This window comes from Procambarus clarkii, chromosome 9 (assembly GCF_040958095.1).
Source record: "Procambarus clarkii isolate CNS0578487 chromosome 9, FALCON_Pclarkii_2.0, whole genome shotgun sequence".
Taxonomy (NCBI): domain Eukaryota; kingdom Metazoa; phylum Arthropoda; class Malacostraca; order Decapoda; family Cambaridae; genus Procambarus; species Procambarus clarkii.
The window spans coordinates 18852467-18874996 of NC_091158.1; the positions used below are offsets into that span (position 1 = coordinate 18852467).

A 22530-nucleotide genomic window follows, 5' to 3' on the forward strand; every position below is an offset into this window, starting at 1 on the left:
TCTTATTCCCTCCCTCTCTACTCTTCATCTCCCTCTATCTTATTCCCTCCCTCTCTACTCTTCATCTCCCTCTATCTTATTCCCTCCCTCTCTACTCTTCATCTCCCTCTATCTTATTCCCTCCCTCTCTACTCTTCATCTCCCTCTATCTTATTCCCTCCCTCTCTACTCTGCATCTCCCTCTATTTTATTATGTTTCTCCTCATTCAGCCTCATCCCGTCCCGTTCTCGTTTAATACGGGTAAATAATACTCAGTGTATGACTTTGGGAAAGGTGGCCACTAGGCCTACTGCCTCAGTGTTGTATATTTTGTAGGCCTCGAAACATTGGGTGTATACACCGTATATACAGTGAAGGCAGCGGCCTATAACAACAGTCTGATTGTCCCGCTACTCTTACCAATATATAGACAATGACAGAAGAAGGTATTCGTGCCTTAAATGTGTATTACGTATACATCAGTATTGCTGCCACGAATTAACGGTATGTATACAACTGTATCAGTGTTACATGTGCCCTCCCCTGTATTCCTAGATATACACTGTATGAATATGTGATGATAATATCAATGTATATGTTAGTATGAATGTAATACACCCCACGTGTGTATGACAGCCGTATTATTGGCTGTCTTGACCTAGTGGTTTAAGAGGTAAGCAACCTAGTCTTCTAAACTCGTAGTTCTCATACCAAATATATTGGTCAAACGTACCAAACATGTACTGTTGGGACCCCCAAAATGTTTACCTCTAGTATAATTATTGCTTGAAAAAATTAGCTTAAAACCAAACTTAAATATTCCTAGGCTCTAGTATAGTACATATATGTACTATATTAGGGATATGATAGCGTGTATTGTGGGATAGCATATATATGTGGTATTATTTATACCAGAAACTGGGGCAGTTTGTGGGTATCTTGAGGTGGGTGGGGAGGGGTTATGGGGGTATCTTTAGGTGTGGGGGGAGGGGTTATGGGGGTATCTTTAGGTGTGTGTGGGGGGGGGAGGGGTTATGGGGGTATCTTTAGGTGTGTGTGGGGGGTTATGGGGGTATCTTTAGGTGTGTGGGGGGGGGGTTATGGGGGTATCTTGAGGTATGGGGGGGATTATGGGGGGGTATCTTGAGGTATGGGGGGGGGTTATGGGGGTATATCTGACCTTGCCGGAGGTGGAGATGCCCTTCCAGAGGGAGAAGTAACAGATGAGGTAGACGGCCAGGAGGCACAGTGCCAGGTCCCACTTGATGATTCCCAAGTTGGAGATGCCGGAGCTCTCCTGGAGCTGAAGCACCTCGCGCCTGTCACAGGTGAGACAGGTGAGACAGGTCAATACAATACAGGTGAGGCAGGTCAATACAATACAGGTGAGAGCTCAATACGATACCTCACCCACCTTGCCAAACCCATTGGTCATCAAAATACAATATATGCTACACCAAAACCCGCCCCCCCCCCCTCCCACCCACGATCAACACTACCCACGATCAACACTACCCACGATCAACACTACCCACGTTCAACACTACCCACGATCAACACTATCCACGATCAACACTACCCACGATCAACACTACCCACGATCAACACTATCCACGATCAACACTACCCACGATCAACACTATCCACGATCAACACTATCCACGATCAACACTACCCACGATCAACACCACCCGCTCAACACCACCAACGCAACACCAGCATTATGCAGTAAGTGGTATGGCATGTCGGGAGCCGAGCAACACCTACCGGTGAATACAAGGTCTGGAAGAATGAAGAGTTCCTTGTGGGCGGTAATGGATCAGGGGGCGGCCACCACCACCACCCCTTATTAATAGTATGTCCGGGGGTTCGACGGCCCTCCCCCGGGCAGCGATGGTGGGGGGGGAAGGCAGGGAAGGTTAGGTTGTGTGTTGGAGGCTGTGTTGGGGGATGGGGGAGAAGGGTTGGGAGGTGTGCTGTGGAAGAGGAGGACGGTGTTGGTGATTGAGCACCGGTGTGTTGGTGAGTTGGAGGCAGCGTAAGGTAGTGTTGGAGGCTGCGTAAGGTAGTGTTGGAGGCAGCGTAAGGTAGTGTTGGAGGCTGCGTAAGGCGTATTGAGTCACTTGGGAGAAGGGAGCAAGATGGCGTAGTGTGGCGAACATACCATTAGAGGGGAATATGTCACCCTGTGCCGGAAAGGTCCTGGTGAGGGGAAAGTAAGATTGTGTCCCCCAACCCACCCCGTCCCGTCCCGTCCCGTCCCGTCCCGTCCCGTCCCGCCCCGTCCCACCCCGATCTCACAATATACACCTTTGGTCTTCACCTATCCTCGGAAAAGTCAGAAGTGTGTTTATATTTGTGTAATCAGAATCTCAGTGGTGACACTGATTGGTCATTGTTTTTGCCTGGCCCGGGAATCGAACCCGGGCTAGAGAATTACGAGTCCTGTGCGCCATACCCTGATGGTATGGTAAGTGTTGGCTGGTGATGCTGAATTGGGATTTAATGAGTGATAATGAATTATGTCAGGTATTAACACTTGATTATAACCTAGAATAGCTTAGCCTAGCCTAACTTAATCTATTCAATCCTAGTTTGATCTAGCCTACCTTGAAATGATTTCGGGGCTTAGCGTCCCCGCGGCCCGGTCGTCGACCAGGCCTTCTATTACAATCCTCACCTCATCTAACCTCACTTATTCTAACCTAGCCTAGATTTCCCCTCTCCTAGCCTGGCCTCGCCTAGCCTAGTCTTGCCTAAGATAACGCAATCAAGCCTAATCTAGCCTAGTGTTGTCTTAACCAACCTAATCTAGCCTAATCTAACATCATAACCTAATCTAACATCATAACCTAATCTAACCTAACATAACCTAACACAGACTAACCTAACCTAACACAGACTAACCTAACCTAACCTAACCTAACACAGACTAACCTAACGTAACCTAACCTAACCTAACCTAACACAGACTAACCTAACGTAACCTAACCTAACCTAACCTAACACAGACCAACCTAACCTAACCTAACACAGACTAACCTAACCTAACCTAACCTAACCTAACACAGACTAACCTAACCTAACCTAACCTAACCTAACCTAACCAAATCAAACCAAACTTCCTTGTCAGTTTACCTTCATCCTTAACTTCCTGCCTTGTTAGTTCCTTTCCCTCCATACTTCCCTTCCCTTTACCTACCTCCCTCCCCCCCCCCCTTACCTCCCTACTCTCCCCGAGCGGCTCCTCTCCACCGGAAAGGTAACATAGGAAACTCCTTACGTCTCACTTCCGCCTCATATGGGGTGGTAGAGTTGGGGGGAGGATGGTTAGTAGAAGTGTAGTGGAGCAGAGGGGAGAGGGGAGCTGGGGAGAGGGGAGGGAAGGGAGATAGTGAGATAAACAGCGAGGGCGGTGATGAGATAGTGAGAGTGGTGAAAGCCACAGGGGGGAAGGTGAAGTTTTGTTAGCGAGGAAATTCTACCAAACGACTGTGTGAGACAATGAGAGTATGGTGAGTTGAGGAAGAGGGATGAACTGGGGAGAGTGTAGTGTAGTGAGAGTAAGATACAACATATAGACTTCTTCACACACGCGCGAGAAGGCAAGGCAGAGAAGAGAAGGCTGTGTAGAATGCGTATTTCTGGACAGTAAAAAAGTCTTTGATACAGTACCACACAGGAGGATACTATAGAACCTCGAGAGGCAGGCGGGAGAAGGCGGAAGCACGCTGACATGGATAAGGAATCACCTCGGAGGCAGGCGGGAGAAGGCGGAAGCACGCTGACATGGATAAGGAATCACCTCGGAGGCAGGCGGGAGAAGGCGGAAGCACGCTGACATGGATAAGGAATCACCTCGGAGGCAGGCGGGAGAAGGCGGAAGCACGCTGACATGGATAAGGAATCACCTCGGAGGCAGGCGTCTAAGAGTGAGAATGAAGCGTGAGAAGTCGGACTGCTATAGAGTAACAAGCGGGGTACCACAAGGATCAGTGCTGGGACCCGTACTATTCCTCATTTACGTAAATAACTTGACTGAGTTGAATCTTATATGTAGATGTTTGTAGACGATGCGAAACTAATGAGGGTTGAGACAGATGAGGATTGTAATATTCCCCAAGACGACTTGAAAAAGATGCAGAACTAGTTCGGTAAATGTCTGCTGGAGTTCAACACCAGCAAGTGTAACGTGATGGAAATAGGCTCAGGAGCCAGGAGACCGAAAGGTCAATACACAACGAAGGAAAACTACATTACTATAATAAGAGAAAAAGACCTGGGAGTGCACCAAACCTAACTCCAGAGGCTCGTATAAATAGAATAATGTAAGCCGCATACTCTACACTGGCAAAAGTCAGAACATCCTTCAGGAACTTAAAGAAGGAGACTTTTAGATCACTGTCTACCACCTATGTGAGGCCAGTTTTAGAGTATGCCGCACCATCGTGAAGCCCCCATCTAAACAAAAACACATCAGGAAGCTCGAAAGGGTGCAGAAGTGCAAACTCTGGGACGAGACTTATCCCAGAGTTGGAAGCAATGAGGTATGAAGAAAGACTGAAGGAACTAAACCTGACGACGCTAGAAAGGAGGAGAAAGAGGGGGGGATATTATACAGACGTATAAAATACATAAGGGGATTGATAAGGTGGAAAAAGAGGAAATATTTACAATGAATACCGATAGAACAAAGAGGCAGGGATGGAAACTTGAGACTCAGATGTGTCATAGAGATGTTAGAAAGTCTTCCTTTAGCGTAAGGGTATAGTGAGTAAATGGAATGACCTAAAGAAGCAGGTTGTAGAAGCAACCTCTATCCACAACTTTAAAAACAGATATGGTAGGGGAAATAGGTCAGGAGTCATTGTATTAGACAACCAGCGGCTAGAAAACTGTGTTCCAAGAGCTGAGCTCGATCCTGCAAGCACAAATAGATGAGCACACACACACACACACACACACAGCTAAATGGTCCCCCCAGGATATATAAGTTATCTTGGATGCTGGTATATATATATATATATATATATATATATATATATATATATATATATATATATACAGATTACTAATGTGGTAAAATAGTTTGGTGATAAAGTAGCTACAAGATTGGTGTTGTATCACTCCAGTATTACACAAGTGTCCTGTGAAGGATAGTGAGAGTCCGAGAGTCCTGTGAAGGATAGTGAGAGTCCTGTGAAGTATAGTAAGAGTCCTGTGAAGGCTAGTGAGAGAGAGCTATAGAGGACGGTGAGTCCAACAGAGTACAAGAGACTCACGTCCAGTACTCCTCGGCCGGGGTAGTGGTCTTGTTGAGAAGGGGGAGGAAGCCCCCTGGTGCCCCGGGTCCCAAGGTCTCCACCGTCAGGTTGTCTAAGGTGGCCAGGCTGCCGGAGTCCTCCAAGGTGCTGCTGTTGGCGTAGCTCCAGACGGGCGCCTTGCTGCCGATCTGACCTCACCTCTCGTTAGTAATCTTACTATTATTTACATAATAATAACTATGATATATATTATAATATATATTTGTATTATAATTGTGAGGTCACGAGTAATTTTCTTTCAATGTGGAATAAATTTTATAAAGTTTTACATGGTAAAGTTTACTGGAGGAAAAAACGCGAAAAGTTTCTGAATATATATTGGTATAATTGTAGGTGTAACGGTCTAGTGTGTGTGTGTGTGTGTGTGTGTGTGTGTGTGTGTGTGTGTGTGTGTGTGTGTGTGTGTGTGTGTGTGTGTGTGTGTGTGTGTGTGGTGCTCGCCTAATTGTGCTTGCGGGAGTTGAGCTCTGGCTCTTTGGTCCCGCCTCTCAACCGTCAATCAACAGGTGTACAGGTTCCACACACACACACACACACACACACATATACACAAGATGTGTGTGTGTGTGTGTGTGTGTGTGTGTGTGTGTGTGTGTGTGTGTGAGTGAGTGAGTGAGTGAGTGAGTGAGTGAGTGAGTGAGTGAGTGAGTGAGTGAGTGAGTGAGTGTTAGCACCTATCATTTTTATTTTGGAGATTACATTTGAGATTGTGTACTGAGGTACCTTTCAACCTCATCTTCACATAGGTCATGTCAGCGTGTGCCCTCCGCCTCACCTCTCTGCAGTTGGGGGTGTTCCACTCGTTATTACAGTTGGTCCAGGGCAGGTCCGTGGTGAAGGAGGCGAAGAAGAAGCGCAGGCTCCAGGCCAGGATGACGTTGTAGAAGAAGTCGACGTAGAAGGCGATACACACCACCTGGAACCCCACACCTGGAATACACACATACACACCATCCAGGGTGTTAGTTCCGGGATATACACACACACACACACACACACACACACACACACACACACACACACACACACACACACACACACACACACACACACACACACACCAAGGTGGAGGAGGCCAAGACCGTCAGTAGTTTCAAAGCGTTATATGACAAAGAGTGCTGGGAAGACGGGACACCATGAGCGTAGCTCTCATCCTGTAACTACACTTAGGTAATTACACTTAGGTAATTACACCTGCAACTGTTGCTGCCCTGGGGCCAGATTCACGAAGCAGTTACGCAAGCACTTAGGAACGTGTACATCTTTCCTCAGTCTTCGACACCTTTGGTTACATTTATTAAGCAGTTTACAAACCATGAAAACTTGCCAAATCAACTGTTGTTATTGTTATAAACAGCCTCCTGGTGCTTCGGAGCTCATTTAACTGTTTAATAATTGTAAACAAAGCCGCCAAGGATTGAGAAAAGATATGTTCGTAAGTACTTGCTTAACTGCTTCGTGAATCTAGTCTCAGGTTACTGGGTTACGAAGGTTACTGCCTTCGTACATAACCATTGACGGGTAATCCCTCATCTGGAAAACATATAATAAGGTGATTAGTTCTCAACAAGTGCCTCCACTTCAACTACCACTGCAGCTGTTTCCCCTCTCGTTGGACAGCTGTTTCCCCTCTCGTTGGACACCTGTTTCCCCTATTGTTGGACAGCTGTTTCCCTCTCGTTGGACACCTGTTTCCCTCTCGTTGGACACCTGTTTCCCCTCTCGTTGGACAGCTGTTTTCCCTCTCGTTGAACAGCTGTTTCCCTCTCGTTGGACAGCTGTTTCCCCTCTCGTTGGACAGCTGTTTCCCCTCTCGTTGGACAGCTGTTTCCCCTCTCGTTGGACACCTGTTTCCCCTCTCGTTGGACACCTGTTTCCCCTCTCGGGGGTACGGTATTGGTGATAAGCTTTATCTTGACCCATCGTCAGTGCCGGTTGTTAGGGTCCAAGTTGACTAGCCACTTGAGGCCGGAGTATATACGAGCATACGCTTCCGGTAGCTAGATATACAAGTATACTCTTTATGCCGGTAGTTATACGAGTATATCCACGAAAGATGTGGTGCTGAGAACTGATTCCTGGGGAACTTGGGGCCAGATTCACGAAGCAGTTACGCAAGCACTTACGAACCTGTACATCTTTTCTCAATCTTTGGCGGCTTTGTTTACAATTATTAAACAGTGAATGAGCTCCGAAATACCAGGAGGCTGTTTATAACAATAACAACAGTTGATTGGCAAGTTTTCATGCTTGTAAATTGTTTAATAAATGTAAACAAAGCCGTCAAAGGTTAAGGAAAGATGTACACGTTCGTAAGTGCTTGCGTAAGTGCTTTCACGAATCTAGCCCCCTGGCTTCTTTGCGCCCCGCCATGCTGACACCTGTTAATGTAGCTCTCTACCAACTGTCTGTCAAGGTTGTCCTTTATCTATTGAAACCTTGTTGATATAATTTGTGGGAAGTGTTGCATCAGGCGGTGGGCCCGCTCCCTCTCACACTGCCACACTACCACACTGCCACACTGCCACACTGCCACACTGCCACACTGCCACACTACCACACTGCCACACTGCCACACTACCACACTGCCACACTACCACACACTTCTAAGAGACAAGCGCCTGAACATGCCTGCTGATGCTTGCCCAAACGCCTTATTCATTTTCTCAGCGTGTCCCTCGCCATTTTATGGGATATCCCACTCGGCAAGACCTGTCTGTAGGGGGCCAAGAGTTCCCAAGACTGCAGCTAGATTAGTCCAGACTTGTGAGTGTCTGTATACGGGCTCACCATAGCCCGTGCTACTTGGAACTTCTTGTTCTGAGTAGCTGAATGTAAAAACAACAACAACGAGTGTCTGTAGTTACCTAGTTGTGTGTGGTTGACGGGGAAGGTGGGGCAGGAGGCCGTATTTTTTTTTTTGGTGGGGGGGGGTGTCAGATGGGGGGGTGAGGTAGTGTTGGGAGGGGGGGTTATGGTGGGGACTTGGTACGTGAGTAAAGAAGAGCCACGCGTGCACTCGCCTGCAACGCTGCCTTATAATAAGGATCCTGATCTGGTGGGGAGAGGGATGGTGCAGGGAGGGGGAGAGCTGGGAGGTGGGGAGGTGGGTCTCTCTCTGTCTCTCTCTCTGTCTCTCTCTCTCTGACTCTCTCTCTCTCTCTCTCTCTCTCTCTCTCTCTCTCTCTCTCTCTCTCTCTCTCTCTCTCTCTCTCTCTCTCTCTCTCTCTCTCTCTCTCTCAATCACAGCCTCTCGCTCTGTCCATCCCGGTAAGAGTGCCTTTCCCTTATGTTATTTTTCCATTTCCCAGTGGAAGGTCGAGCCGGAGAAGTGATAACGATTACCCTTCTTCACCTCACTTGAATACCTCGCATGGTTATCAGCGGCCTGCACGCACACGCACACACGCGCACACACGCACACACACATACACACACATACACACACACACACACACATACACACACATACACACACATACACACACATACACACACACACGCACACATATCAGCTGAGTTTGTCTCTTAATAGTTTCCAGCTTCTCATTAATAAACCTGGTCCCTGTGAGTCGGATTATCCCCCCCCCGACCCCCCCCCTCTCTCTCATTCTCTCACTCTTTCATTCTCTCTCTCTCTCTCTCGTCTGCCTTGGACCGATGTTCGCTTCCCTCTGAGCTCCTGCCTTAATATTTGATATGAAGTGTCACCATTTCCAACCCAGTCAACACACACACACACACACACACACATAACCCGGCACCCAAGCAACAATCTATGTCGCTCCCCAAATTGGCACTTTACCTCAAGAGTCTGGCACTACCTCCAAAAGTCTGGCACTAATCATGAATGACAAAAAAAGACCTTGGGCCTGTGCTTACCGGACCCCGGCGATGAGAAGTGGACCCATCCACCTCCCCTTCTGGCGTCAACATCGAAGTACAAGAGACATGGCTGACTTACCCTTGAAGAGCGGCACGAGGCGGCCCCAGCAGGTGATGGCGCCCTTGCGGTTATACTGCCCCAGAGCCAACTCCATGAAGAAGAGAGGAATGCCTCCGAGCACCAGCATCACGCAGTAGGGCACCAGGAAGGCGCCTACGGGAGGAAAGAGCACAGACGTGAGGGGCTTACATCTGAGGGAAGAGGAGTGACCTGAGTGCTACAGTCGTTTTTAATGGTGGAAAGAATGTGTGTGTGTGTGTGTGTGTGTGTGTGTGTGTGTGTGTGTGTGTACTCACCTAGTACTCACCTAGTTGTGTTTGCGGGGGTTGAGCTCTGGCTCTTTGGTCCCGCCTCTCAACCGTCAATCAACAGATGTACAGGTTCCTGAGTCTATTGGGCTCTATCATATCTACACTTGAAACTGTGTATGGAGTCAGCCTCCACCACATTACTGTGTGTGTGTGTGTGTGTGTGTGTGTGAGGGTCGGGAAGGAACCGACGACATCCAGGACGGGTTGTGTGGACCGGCGTGGGAAGGATAGGAGAGAAGGGTGAATGAAGTCCCCCTTCTTCCATCCACCGCCGCCATCCGTGGAGGTGAAGGGGAGGGCTCCACCGCCAATGTTACCGCGCGGGAAAGTATTGGGGAGGGGGGGGGGGTTGATGTAGGAGCATGAGAGGCTTACGGTACGCGTGATTGTCCCGGCTGGATTACTCTAGGGAGCGGATCTTTCCGGATCCCCTCGTTCGATCCCCCTTCTCCCTCGCCCCGCCCTCAGGCTACCCAGCATATCCACCAGCAAGCCGTCGAGTTGTGAGTGGCGGGACGCACGGTACATGCACCCAGCCCCGTCCTCCTGACTTGTCACAACGTACCATATACAAGGTGCTATCCTAACCGGAAACATGCGAATACTAAGCAACCCACCCTAACCTAACCAACCGATGTTTAGAAAACGGGGATGTATGTCAGCTATTTTTTCATAGTTTACCCTGTATTTTGTACGTTGAAGAATCACAACGTAGAAAATGAAACGTGTTAGTTGAGAAGGCGGTTGATAGGGCAGTTAGTGCAGAGGTCAAGCGGGTTACTATTGGGTGGTATCCGGTCGCTCATTGGTGTGTTGTAGGGGACCAGGCCCTGGACGGCAGCCTGGCCCTGGACGGCAGCCTGGCCCTGGACGGCAGCCTGGCACTGAACAAAAAGTTGCACAATACACAAACTTCACAATTTAAAGATAAAGCTGGGATCCGCATGGTGTATTGTGCGAGTGTTGGTAGAACTAGGAGGGTTAAGTAGTGTGGAGGGCGCGGGGAGGTTATCTTGAGATGATTTCTTGGTTTAGCGTCCCCGCGGCCCGGTCCTCGACCAGGCCTCCTTTTTTGTTACACTCCCCCGGGAAGCAGCCCGTCGCCGCTGTCTAACTCCCTGGAAGGAGGGCGAAGAACGTGAGACACTCGTAGAGGAGGAGCCAGGAACGCCCGGCCTTGGTTCTTCCAGCGTGGCGACCTTCCCGACCACTCCGGAGGGGAGGGTTTAGTAATTTCAATCTGACGTGCATCACCGAATTTCCATATTGGCGGGAGTCATCATTTGTCCCCGGCGCGCGCCAATTTTCCATATTGGTGCGCGCTGTGTTGTGCGGCGCTGACCACATAATGCACTCCGCGAGCACAACCAGTGCCGCCACACTTGCCTCTCACTACCACGGAGAGGAGAGAGGAGAGAGGGAGAGAGGGAGAGAGAGAGAGAGAGAGAGAGAGAGAGAGAGAGAGAGAGAGAGAGAGAGAGAGAGAGAGAGAGAGAGAGAGAGAGAGAGAGAGAGAGAGAGAGAGAGAGACAGAGAGAGAGAGAAGGGGGGGGGTCATAATAAGTAGCGACCATGATCTTAATACCTCAGTACCATGCCCCTCAACAGTCATGGTCTGGGCCAGCCATCCTCACTGTGCGCGGGCGTGTGCACGTGTACTCACCTGAGGGCTCTTACCGAAATGTGTTTGCAGAATTGAGCGCTAGCTCCTGAGTCCCGACTTACCGGTTCTTACTAGTTATCAAGTACCTACCACAACGACCTCCCCCCCACACACACCATCATATTTGAAGCCATAACTACTTTTGAAACTATTGAATTAGCGTCTACTATCTCTTTCTCCCTCTAAGTCATTTCAATTACACACTATCCTGAGGCTGAAAGATTTGTTTCTAACGTTCCTCTCTGATTTATTTCCACTTGAAGTTTCCCTGCATGTGGCCTTGTTCTACCCTGCCTGGCACCGCCCTTGTCCTCATCAACTGCTGCTGTTTAAGATTCAGCTACTGGGAACAACATAATTGCAAGTAGCACCGGCTATGGTGAGCCCATAGTGGACTTGCCTGGCCCAGGAGCGGCGGAGCTGTGACTGACACCAAAATCTAATCAACTTTCCTAAGAACATTATATGTTGTTATCATGTCTCCTCGACTCCACCTATATTCAAGCCTGGTAAGGTTCGGCTACCTTTCCTCATGGTTTAATCCTCGCAGGTCTGGTTCCAGTCTCTTTGCATACATCTGGACTTTTTCTAGTTCGGTTTTATGTTTTTTTTTAAGATGTGGCTTCTGTGCAGTAGCAATATAACCTAATATTGGGCTTCACATTTAGTGTGCGGAGTATTATTAAGACCTTGTTATCTGTGGTTCTAAATTCTATTCCGGTATTTGTCATTTCCATATATGTTGATGTTATTATATTTATGTGAGCCTCCGGTGCTGGCTAGGCTCAGTGGGGTGAGTATGGGACACAGTTGTGTGTGTGTGTGTGTGTGTGTGTGTGTGTGTGTACTCACCTAATTGTACTCACCTAATTGTGCTTGCGGGGGTTGAGCTCTGGCTCTTTGGTCCCGCCTCTCAACCGTCAATCAACTGGTGTACAGATTCCTGAGCCTATTGGGCTCTATCATATCTACATTTGAAACTGTGTATGGAGTCAGCCTCCACCACATCACTTCCTAATGCATTCCATTTACTAACTACTCTGACACTGAAAATGTTCTTTCTAACGTCTCTGTGGCTCATTTGTGTGTGTGTGTGTGTGTGTGTGTGTGTGTGTGTGTGTGTGTGTGTGTGTGTGTGTGTGTGTGTGTGTGTGTGTGTGTGAGGCGTCCTGTAGCTGCCTGAGTCTGGTCAGTGTGCTCCGGAGAGCAGCTCCCTCTCCTTTATTGTTTCATGTTGCAATACTTAAGTGGTCTTCTTGCTCCCTCCTCAGTTATTATTCCCTGACAGTCATCTGAGATGACGTCTATAATTACCATTTCTTCCACCGTATCAGAGTCCGTCCCTCCTCTCCCCACCAATCCCTCCATCCTCACTCTAATCCTCTCACCAATCCCTCCTCCCCCCCCCCCTCACTCCAATCCTCTCACCCATCCGTCCTGGGGCCCCCACCCTCCCCCCACCTACCCGTATACAAGGAGCACTTGGTCACTCACGTCCATCACCACATGGGCGCGTGACGCGAAGATTGACAGATACAAATGTGACATTTGCATACCAGAGCACTCTCCCACCTGTGTCTTATCTGGCGGGCGGCGGGTGGGCGTGTGCCTCTTGTATCCGCGTTGAAGGTTTTGTTATCTACGATGTCACGGATGCCTTTGGGCTTTCTTAGAGTACTGCAAAGGGGTTTGACGAAATCTGTTGGGCCGCCTTGTTCTCATGGGTCCACGACGCCCATATCCACATCTCCCTCCCCCCCACGGCGCCCTAAGTGAACACCACTCCCCCACATTGTGGGGAGCACCCTGAGGTCGACCCACTTCACCCCCACCCCATGGGGGGGGGGGTGAAGTAGCCTCCTGCAGGTGGCTGGATATCTGTGTGTACTCACCTAGTTGTGCTTGCGGGGGGGGGGGTTGAGTTGTGACTCTTTGGGTCCACCTCTCTCAACTGTCAATCAACTTATTTTTTTCCTTTCGCACACATACGCAGGAAACAGCCCGTAGCAGCTGTCTAGCTTCCAGGTACCTATTTACTGGTAGGTGAACAAGCGCATCAGGGTGAAGGAAACTCTGTCTATTTTGTTTCCGCCATCGACGGGAATCGATCTCCGGCTCCTAGGACTACGAATCCCGAGCGCTGTCTACTCAGCCGTCTTAGCCCCTGTGTGTGTAAGTCAGGGCCCACGGGCTCCTCTGGCCGTGGCCTCGTTATAAAAGACACCAACACGAGTGGTGGTCGCTGTTAACGGGACGAATCAGGTGGGAGAGAAAGACCACCATCTCCAGTCGTTATATTAAGACTTAAGAGCAGGTTCGAGGCCTGGTCGAAGACTGGGCCGCGGGGACGCTAAGCCCCGAAATCATCTCAAGATAAGCAGGTGTGCTTAGAAGCAGTTTTTTTATTGCTTTCTACCACAGACGTGGCCAGACATTTACAATGCTAACCAACATATATACATTTTCTTCTGTCCTCCATGGACAGGATTAGAGATCTGTTCAACATATTCAGTGATTTATTGAACAACCACAGAAGGTGATTGTAGTGCTTATAAGATGCTAATCTAACCTACGAACGTAAATACACAGATTTACAGACTTCACAAGTAGAGCCCAAGGTGGAGGAGTGAGCCAGGTGGAGGTGTGAGCCAGGTGGAGGAGTGAGCCAGGTGGAGGTGTGAGCCAAGGTGGAGGAGTGACCCAGGTGGAGGAGTGACCCAGGTGGAGGTGTGAGCCAGGTGGAGGTGTGAGCCAAGGTGGAGGAGTGACCCAGGTGGAGGAGTGAGCCAGGTGGAGGTGTGAGCCAAGGTGGAGGAGTGACCCAGGTGGAGGAGTGACCCAGGTGGAGGAGTGACCCAGGTGGAGGAGTGACCCAGGTGGAGGTGTGACCCAGGTGGAGGAGTGACCCAGGTGGAGGAGTGACCCAGGTGGAGGTGTGACCCAGGTGGAGGAGTGACCCAGGTGGAGGTGTGAGACAGTAACCCTGTGTGGAGAGGACACTGTAAGGAGGCCAGACGCACCAGCCTGAGGGCCAGGGAGGGAGTACCACAACATGAGCGCCAGCAGTGACCGCCTCACAGATGGCAAGCACGAAGCCAACTTAATCAAAACATTAGAGATTAAACAGAGCGTCGACCTTGCCTGCGTCACACACACACACACACACACACACACCTTAGGAGGAACACAACAATATTGGAACAGCTGATGAAACTCTGAATATGAGGAGTTACTGCTACCTGCTTCTCTACGTTACCTCTCCCTCCCTTTCTCTTGTGTTACCTCTCCCTCTCTCCCTCCCTCCCTCTCCCTTGTGTTACCTCTCCCTCTCTCCCTCCCTCCCTCTCCCTTGTGTTACCTCTCCCTCTCTCCCTCCCTCCCTCTCCCTTGTGTTACCTCTCCCTCTCTCCCTCCCTCCCTCTCCCTTGTGTTACCTCTCCCTCTCTCCCTCCCTCCCTCTCCCTTGTGTTACCTCTCCCTCTCTCCCTCCCTCCCTCTCCCTTGTGTTACCTCTCCCTCTCTCCCTTCCTCCCTCCCTCTCCCTTGTGTTACCTCTCCCTCTCTCCCTCCCTCCCTCCCTCTCCCTCAAACATCCCCGAGGCTCCGCTATTTATGACATTGTGAGGATGTATAAACGGGCAACAATTAAACTGAAATGTGCATTAGAAATACAAGGAAAAGTGTGTGGTGGTGGTGGTGTTGGTAGTGGTGGTCTGCTGGTGGTGGTGTTGTGGTGGTGTGGTGGTGGTTGTGGTGGTGGTGTTGTTGTCGTGGCAGTGGTGGTATTGTGGTGGGGTGATGGTGCTCGTGCCACAGTGGTGGTAATACAGTGCCACGGTGGTGGTAGTACAGTGCCACAGTGGTGGTACTACAGTGCCACAGTGGTGGTAGTACAGTGCCCTGGTGGTGGTAGTACTGTAATACTGAATGCTGTACTACCCTAACCCAAATGCCCTCACGGTACAAACCCTTCATGACCTTCGTGTACTTACAAGACAGGTTAGCATCATATTAGGGAAATTTGATGAGAATTTTGATTTTGATGAGAATTGACTCACAGACCCTCTGTTCTTCTGTGTCCCTTTGTTCACTGAGTTTGTGAGGCAACGACAAAATAAATGGTTTTCAAGCCAGACTAGATCATTACATAGAATGTTGCATAGATATAAAATAGTCAATTCAAAATCTCTTAGAAATGTTCGATTATTATGTGCTATTGCGTGTGTTTGAGAGAGAGAGAGAGAGAGAGAGAGAGAGAGAGAGAGAGAGAGAGAGAGAGAGAGAGAGAGAGAGAGAGAGAGAGAGAGAGAGAGAGAGAGACAGATAGAGAGAGAGAGAGAGAGAGAGAGAGAGAGAGAGAGAGAGAGAGAGAGAGAGAGAGAGAGAGAGAGAGAGAGAGAGAGAGAGAGAGAGAGAGAGAGACAGAGACAGAGAGACAGAGACAGAGAGAGAGAGTTGAGCAAGATATAAAGATTTACACGAAAAAGGAAATGCCAGCAGTAAATATAATGAAGGTAATCCAGTAACCAACAGGCGTCAAGCCCCACGACAAGCCGCCGCCGGAATGAATGAAGATTTAAATATCCTTGTCTTCATTGAGGAGAAGAAAGTTTTAAATGAGAGTGGAAGGACCGCAGTGTGGTGAAGGGGAGAGACAGAGAGATATAAACCTACAGAAATAGACGGGCCTAAACACACGAACAGTGAGACAGATACACAGACAGATATAATGATCTCCACCATCTTCAAAAGATGTGTCAATAACAAAGCTTATATACACGAGAACGATAAACACAAGCCACTGAAAATTAACATGAAAACCTCTTGAGTACTTTTCACTGTTCTGTTGTCCAATATGCGCAGGTGTTCAAGTGTGGCCAATACCTGTGGCGCAGATATTCAAGTGTGGCCAATACCTGTGGCGCAGATATTCAAGTGTGGCCAATACCTGTGGCGCAGGTGTTCAAGTGTGGCCAATACCTGTGGCGCAGATATTCAAGTGTGGCCAATACCTGTGGCGCAGATATTCAAGTGTGGCCAATATCTGTGGCGCAGGTGTTCAAGTGTGGCCAATACCTGTGGCGCAGGTGTTCAAGTGTGGCCAATACCTGTGGCGCAGGTGTTCAAGTGTGGCCAATACCTGTGGCGCAGGTGTTCAAGTGTGGCCAATACCTGTGGCGCAGGTGTTCAAGTGTGGCCAATACCTGTGGCGCAGGTATTCAAGTGTGGCCAATACCTGTGGCGCAGGTGTTCAAGTGTGGCCAATACCTGTGGCGCAGGTGTTCAAGTGTGGCCAATACCTGTGGCGCAGGTGTTCAAGTGTGGCCAATACCTGTGGCGCAGGTGTTCAAGTGTGGCCAATACCTGTGGCGCAGGTGTTCAAGTGTGGCCAATACCTGTGGCGCAGGTGTTCAAGTGTGGCCAATACCTGTGGCGCAGGTGTTCAAGTGTGGCCAATACCTGTGGCGCAGATATTCAAGTGTGGCCAATACCTGTGGCGCAGATATTCAAGTGTGGCCAATACCTGTGGCGCAGGTATTCAAGTGTGGTCAATACCTGTGGCGCAGATATTCAAGTGTGGCCAATACCTGTGGCGCAGATATTCAAGTGTGGCCAATACCTGTGGCGCAGATATTCAAGTGTGGTCAATACCTGTGGCGCAGATATTCAAGTGTGGCCAATACCTGTGGCGCAGATATTCAAGTGTGGCCAATACCTGTGGCGCAGATATTCAAGTGTGGCCAATACCTGTGGCGCAGATATTCAAGTGTGGCCAATACCTGTGGCGCAGATATTCAAGTGTGGCCAATACCTGTGGCGCAGATATTCAAGTGTGGCCAATACCTGTGGCGCAGATATTCAAGTGTGGCCAATACTTGTGGCGCAGATATTCAAGTGTGGCCAATACCTGTGGTGCAGATATTCAAGTGTGGCCAATACCTGTGGCGCAGGTATTCAAGTGTGGCCAATACCTGTGGCGCAGGTATTCAAGTGTGGCCAATACCTGTGGCGCAGGTATTCAAGTGTGGCCAATACCTGTGGCGCAGGTATTCAAGTGTGGCCAATACCTGTGGCGCAGATATTCAAGTGTGGCCAATACCTGTGGCGCAGATATTCAAGTGTGGCCAATACTTGTGGCGCAGATATTCAAGTGTGGCCAATACCTGTGGCGCAGATATTCAAGTGTGGCCAATACCTGTGGCGCAGATATTCAAGTGTGGCCAATACCTGTGGCGCAGATATTCAAGTGTGGCCTATCATATTGTCCACGTGTTTGGCCGCACTTCTTTAGGCGCCAGAGTAATATATGGTCAATATTAGCAGACACCCCCAACACTGGTAGATAGATCCACACACTGGTAGATCTACACACCGGTAGACCCACATATTGGTAGATGTGTATGTGTGTGATTTCAGTGTCAGAGTAGTTAAGAGATGGAATGCATTAGACAGTGATGTGGTGGAGGCTGACGCCATACACAGTTTCAAGTGTAGATATGATAGAGCCCAGTAGGCTCAGGAATCTGTACACCAGTTGATTGACAGTTGAGAGGCGGGACCAACGAGCCAGAGCTCAACCCCCGCAAGCACAACTAGGTGGGTGAGCACACACACACACACACACACACACACACACACACACACACACACACACACACACACACACACACACACACACACACACACACACACACACACCTTAAGCTAATTGTATTCAAACTTCTATAAAGCCGTAAATTTATTTAAGTTGCGGAAAACGTTGCCCTAGAGGACCCAGGCCTCGTGCTGGGGCAGTCAGAGGCAGGCGCCACACCTAGAGAGAGAGAGAGAGAGAGAGAGAGAGAGAGAGAGAGAGAGAGAGAGAGAGAGAGAGAGAGAGAGAGAGAGAGAGAGAGAGAGAGAGAGAGAGAGATCAAATTCAAAAACCACCGAAATTTCTGAATTCCCTTTCCAACACACCACCTGAGAGAGCTGGAAAATTCAGTTTTTTTTCCCCCTTTACAAAGCAGAACGCTCTCAGCCATCATTGTGAGGGAGCGCGCGGCTTGGCACTGAAAGAGGCTGAAGGCGAAGGTGAAAGGTCACTGGACTGCGAGTTAACAACCTCACAATTGCAGGTCATGACCTTAGTTTTAGTCCGGAGATAAATTAGAAATCCCGGAAGTGTTGCTGATCTTGTGTATATGATTCAAGGTAATGTGTTGGATTTAGACTTGAATAGATGATGTGTTGCAAGAAGGTGTCCGTGGTAGAGTATCCTTACCTTTCTCTATTCCCCTCTTTACTCCCCTAACCTCTGCTTCGTCACCCATTCTATCTCTCTCTCTCTCTCACCTCATCGCTCTCCTCACTTCTCCCTCATCGCCCTCCTCCCCCCCTCACCTGATCAGGGCAGCGCCCTTTGCGTGACGCTTAAGTATAACGAAAGAAGATTTGAAGGATCCCTGCTCTTCCCTGGTGTGTGTGTGTGTGTGTGTGTGTGCGCGTGTGTGTGTGCGCGTGTGTGTGTGTGTGTGTGTGTGTGTGTGTGTGTGTGTGTGTGTGTGTGTGTGTGTGTGTGTGTGTGTGTGTGTGTGTCCTATACCATGGTTGTAAATCATACACACGCAGGAGTGTGTATCCCAATACTGACTTGTGTGGGAGTGTGTGTGGGGGAGGGGGTGTTAGTCATCCGTGTGTCATCCCTGACGCTTGACACCTCACCATGACACACCCATCACTCAAGCAGTCACTGGAGAGCCCCTTCCGTGTCACAAGCCTCGTGGCGTACAGTGTCGAGGGCTCTCTGGTAGCCTAAGATTATGCAGCTTACCTGCGATTCTCAATGCGAGTAAAGACACATTTCTATTCAAATAAAAAATAACAGTTCAGTTTGAAGATTACAGTCAAGTTGAACGAAAATAAAAGGGTTTTCATGCTCTATTGTGTCTCTTGGCTCTGACTTTTGCCAGCTGTGAGTGGAAATATCTGTTGTTTCATAAGATGTGGTCGCGGGCGGTATTGTTGTCCAGCGTGGGGCCTCGAACCTGGACGGTTCCTGTAGCAAACACCAGCACCAGATTACCTATGGTGCCACTACCATGGTCTTGGCTTGACGGGGAGGGGGGGGGGGTACGTGCTTGTCTTGGCTTGACGGAGGAGCACGTACTTGTCTTGGCTTGACGGGGGGGGGGAAGAGGTTACGTACTTGTCTTGGCTTGACGGAGGAGTACGTACTTGTCTTGGCTTGACGGGGGAGTACGTACTTGTCTTGGCTTGACGGAGGAGTACGTACTTGTCTTGGCTTGACGGGGGAGTACGTTCTTGAGCCTGGCTTTGCTTCTTCAAATCAGCTCTTCTTAAGTTCCTTCAAAACTACTGTCCTCTTGTACTCGTTAACTCCCAAATCATCACCATCATCATTAGCATCATCAATGCTCCCTGTAGTTCTTGATGCTCCTCCTCGTATAGAGCTGGAGCTTGCGACACACACACACACACACACACACACACACACACACACACACACACACACACACACACACACACACACACACACAGGCTGGTGTGTGGAGGCTGACTCCATACACAGCTTCAAGTGTAGATATGATAAGAGCCCAGTAGGCTCAGGAACCTGTACACCAGTTGATTGACAGTTGAGAGGCGGGACCAAAGAGCCAGAGCTCAACCCCCGTAAGCACAATTAGGTGAGTACCATTAGGTAAGTGCACACTATGCTCCATTAGGACATGGCGCCAGCTTCCGGGTCCCCCCTCTAATCGAGATGGAGCGACCGAGGCCGCTTCCGCCCGTCTCAAAGAACCTCACCCAATTAGCACCATCACTTGCTCTTTTTACAGTGATGGAGTACCTCCCTCCTTCCCCCTGAGTACCTCCCTCCTTCCCCCTGAGTACCTCCCTCCTTCCCCCTGAGTACCTCCCTCCTTCCCCCTGGGTACCTCCCTCCTTCACACTAGGTACTTCCCAATTATTTAAACTTCTCATCCGTACATTGTGCTGGAAATCCAGGAATAGATTAAAAAAAAAGTGTGTGTGTGTGTGTCCACACACACACCACACATACACACACACACACATACACACACACACACACACACACACACACACACACACACACACACACACACACACACACACACACACACACACACACACACACACACACACAGATCCAGAGAGAGAGAGAGAGAAGAGGAACGAGAAAGAGAGATGAAGGGAAAAAGTGACAGACAAAGAGGCTGCCACCACAGAAGAAAAGAGAGACAGAGAGGAGGGGATGAGAGAGTAAGAAGCAAAGAGCCAAAGAGGACAAGAAGAGCGTAATGACGCAAGTGGGTTCAAAGTGAAGGAGACTAACCTGGGTAAATTGATCAGGTGATGCTTTCCCATGTGTCAATTTTCTCTCCCACCCTCTCCTTAGTTCCCCTCCCACCCTCTCCCACCCTCCTTCTCCCTCCCTTACCCTCTCCCTCCCTCCTCCTTCCCTTACCCTCTCCCTCCCTCACCCATCTTTCCATTTTGCTCCTGCATCACAAGACTCTCCTCTCACCCTTTATACTCTCTCTCTCTCTCTCTCTCTCTCTCTCTCTCTCTCTCTCTCTCTCTCTCTCTCTCTCTCTCTCTCTCTCTCTCTCTCTCTCTCTCATTAGATCATAACAAAGACTAGCCTCTCAAGGTATATATTGTGTCAAGTTATAGTATATCTCCTCATCTAACTCCGTCTCTCAGACCACCGTCTTGAAGCCAGAGTGTGTATGTAGGGTGCGGAGTGCCGCTCACTGTGTGGCACTTGCTAGTTAAGTGCCACACTCCTGAGGCACTCTATTAGTTTTGGTTTAGAGTTAAGACATTCCTTGCCTCGGGGGAGGTGCAGGCGTGTCCTTGTTTTGTATATGTATTTATGCAACAAGGATCACAAAAACACTGTTCCAAGTATGTGGAAAAACCACATGTGAAAAATAGAGAATGCTAAACGCGTTTTCGGCTAAATCGCCTTCATCAGAGCAAAGTAGAGTGAAGAAGTCGTGTATACGGCTTCAATAGTCTCAATGGTAAAGGGACTTTTTTACAGTTATTTTCCTTATCCACTGTAATCTCTCCCCCCCCCTCACTATCCACTGTAATCTTTCCCCCCTCCCTCCTTCCTCACTATCCATTGTAATCCTTCCCCTCCCAATCCTCTGTCTCCCCCAATCCGACTTTCCCCAAGCGAGCGAGTTTGATTTGATTGGTTATTAAGTGACACAGAGCCCGTGTGGGCGGAATGAGCCATCACCCACTTTTTTAACTTTAATTAAACTGGGATGAACCGTATAGTTGACCCACTCCCACCCACCCCCATGGCCTTCAACCCCACCCACCCCCTGGCCCTCAAACCCACCCACCCCCATGGCCCTCAACCCCACCCACCCCCATGGCCTTCAACCCCACCCACCCCCTGGCCCTCAAACCCACCCACCCCCATGGCCCTCAAACCCACCCACCCCCATGGCCCTCAACCCCACCCACCCCCATGGCCCTCAACCCCACCCACCCCATTCTTCACCCTTCTCGTACCTAATACCTGTCTCTCAACCTCATCCTCAAATACTTCATTGAACTCGAAAACAGAAGCGGCTCGCGAAAGTGTCGCATTGTCCAGTTTTCTGTTTTGGGTCCTCTGGTAGATTAGGATAAGTTTAAATTGACCGTTTTTTTGACGTTGGGAGATCTTATGAGGACGGGCAGATCGCCCAGGTGAACAGGAGTGGAAGGGGGAAGAGTTCGAGGCCGAGGGAGCCACAACGAAAGATGGTCGGAGCTCTAAATTGAGAAATGCTGAAATTTCTCATTTCTCAGTGGGCATTTCTCCACAATAATGACATTTCCTCTCATATACAGGCGATGAGTCACAACGTGGCTAAAGTATGTTGACCAGACCACACACTAGAAGGTGAAGGGATGACGATGTTTCGGTCCGTCCTGGACCATTCTCAAGATCGACTTAAGAATGGTCCAGGACGGACCGAAACGTCGTCGTCCCTTCACCTTCTAGTGTCTGGTCAACATTTCCTCTCATCTTCTGGAACCTGTATAGTGACAGCTGCTAGATCAACCATGATTTGGCGAATGTTTGTGAGAATAGACAGCTTACTCTCATACCATTGACCAAGAGCTTGTTAACCCAGCAATTGCCTTGATGTTTAGGAAAGATTAACACTACAAACGTGACTCACAAGCGACTACACCTGAACGTTTCACAAACACTGCTTCGCTTTGTCGCTTTAGTATTAATGGCTTGGCGCTTTTCCCCCTTGCAGTTCGCT

General features: G+C 49.3%; 1 protein-coding gene across 2 annotated transcripts in view; it reads right to left on the reverse strand.

Annotated features, from left to right (window-relative positions):
• Positions 1-22530, reverse strand: part of DAT (Sodium-dependent dopamine transporter) — a 73671-nt gene that overhangs the window by 29539 nt on the left and 21602 nt on the right. For both annotated transcript variants that reach the window (XM_069321222.1, XM_069321221.1), the window contains exons 3-6: positions 9269-9403; positions 6080-6234; positions 5263-5432; positions 1161-1299 (exon numbers count right to left, since the gene is read on the reverse strand). In XM_069321222.1, coding sequence (XP_069177323.1) covers positions 1161-1299; positions 5263-5432; positions 6080-6234; positions 9269-9403 — 599 coding nt within the window. The remainder of the gene's footprint in view (positions 1-1160; positions 1300-5262; positions 5433-6079; positions 6235-9268; positions 9404-22530) is intronic.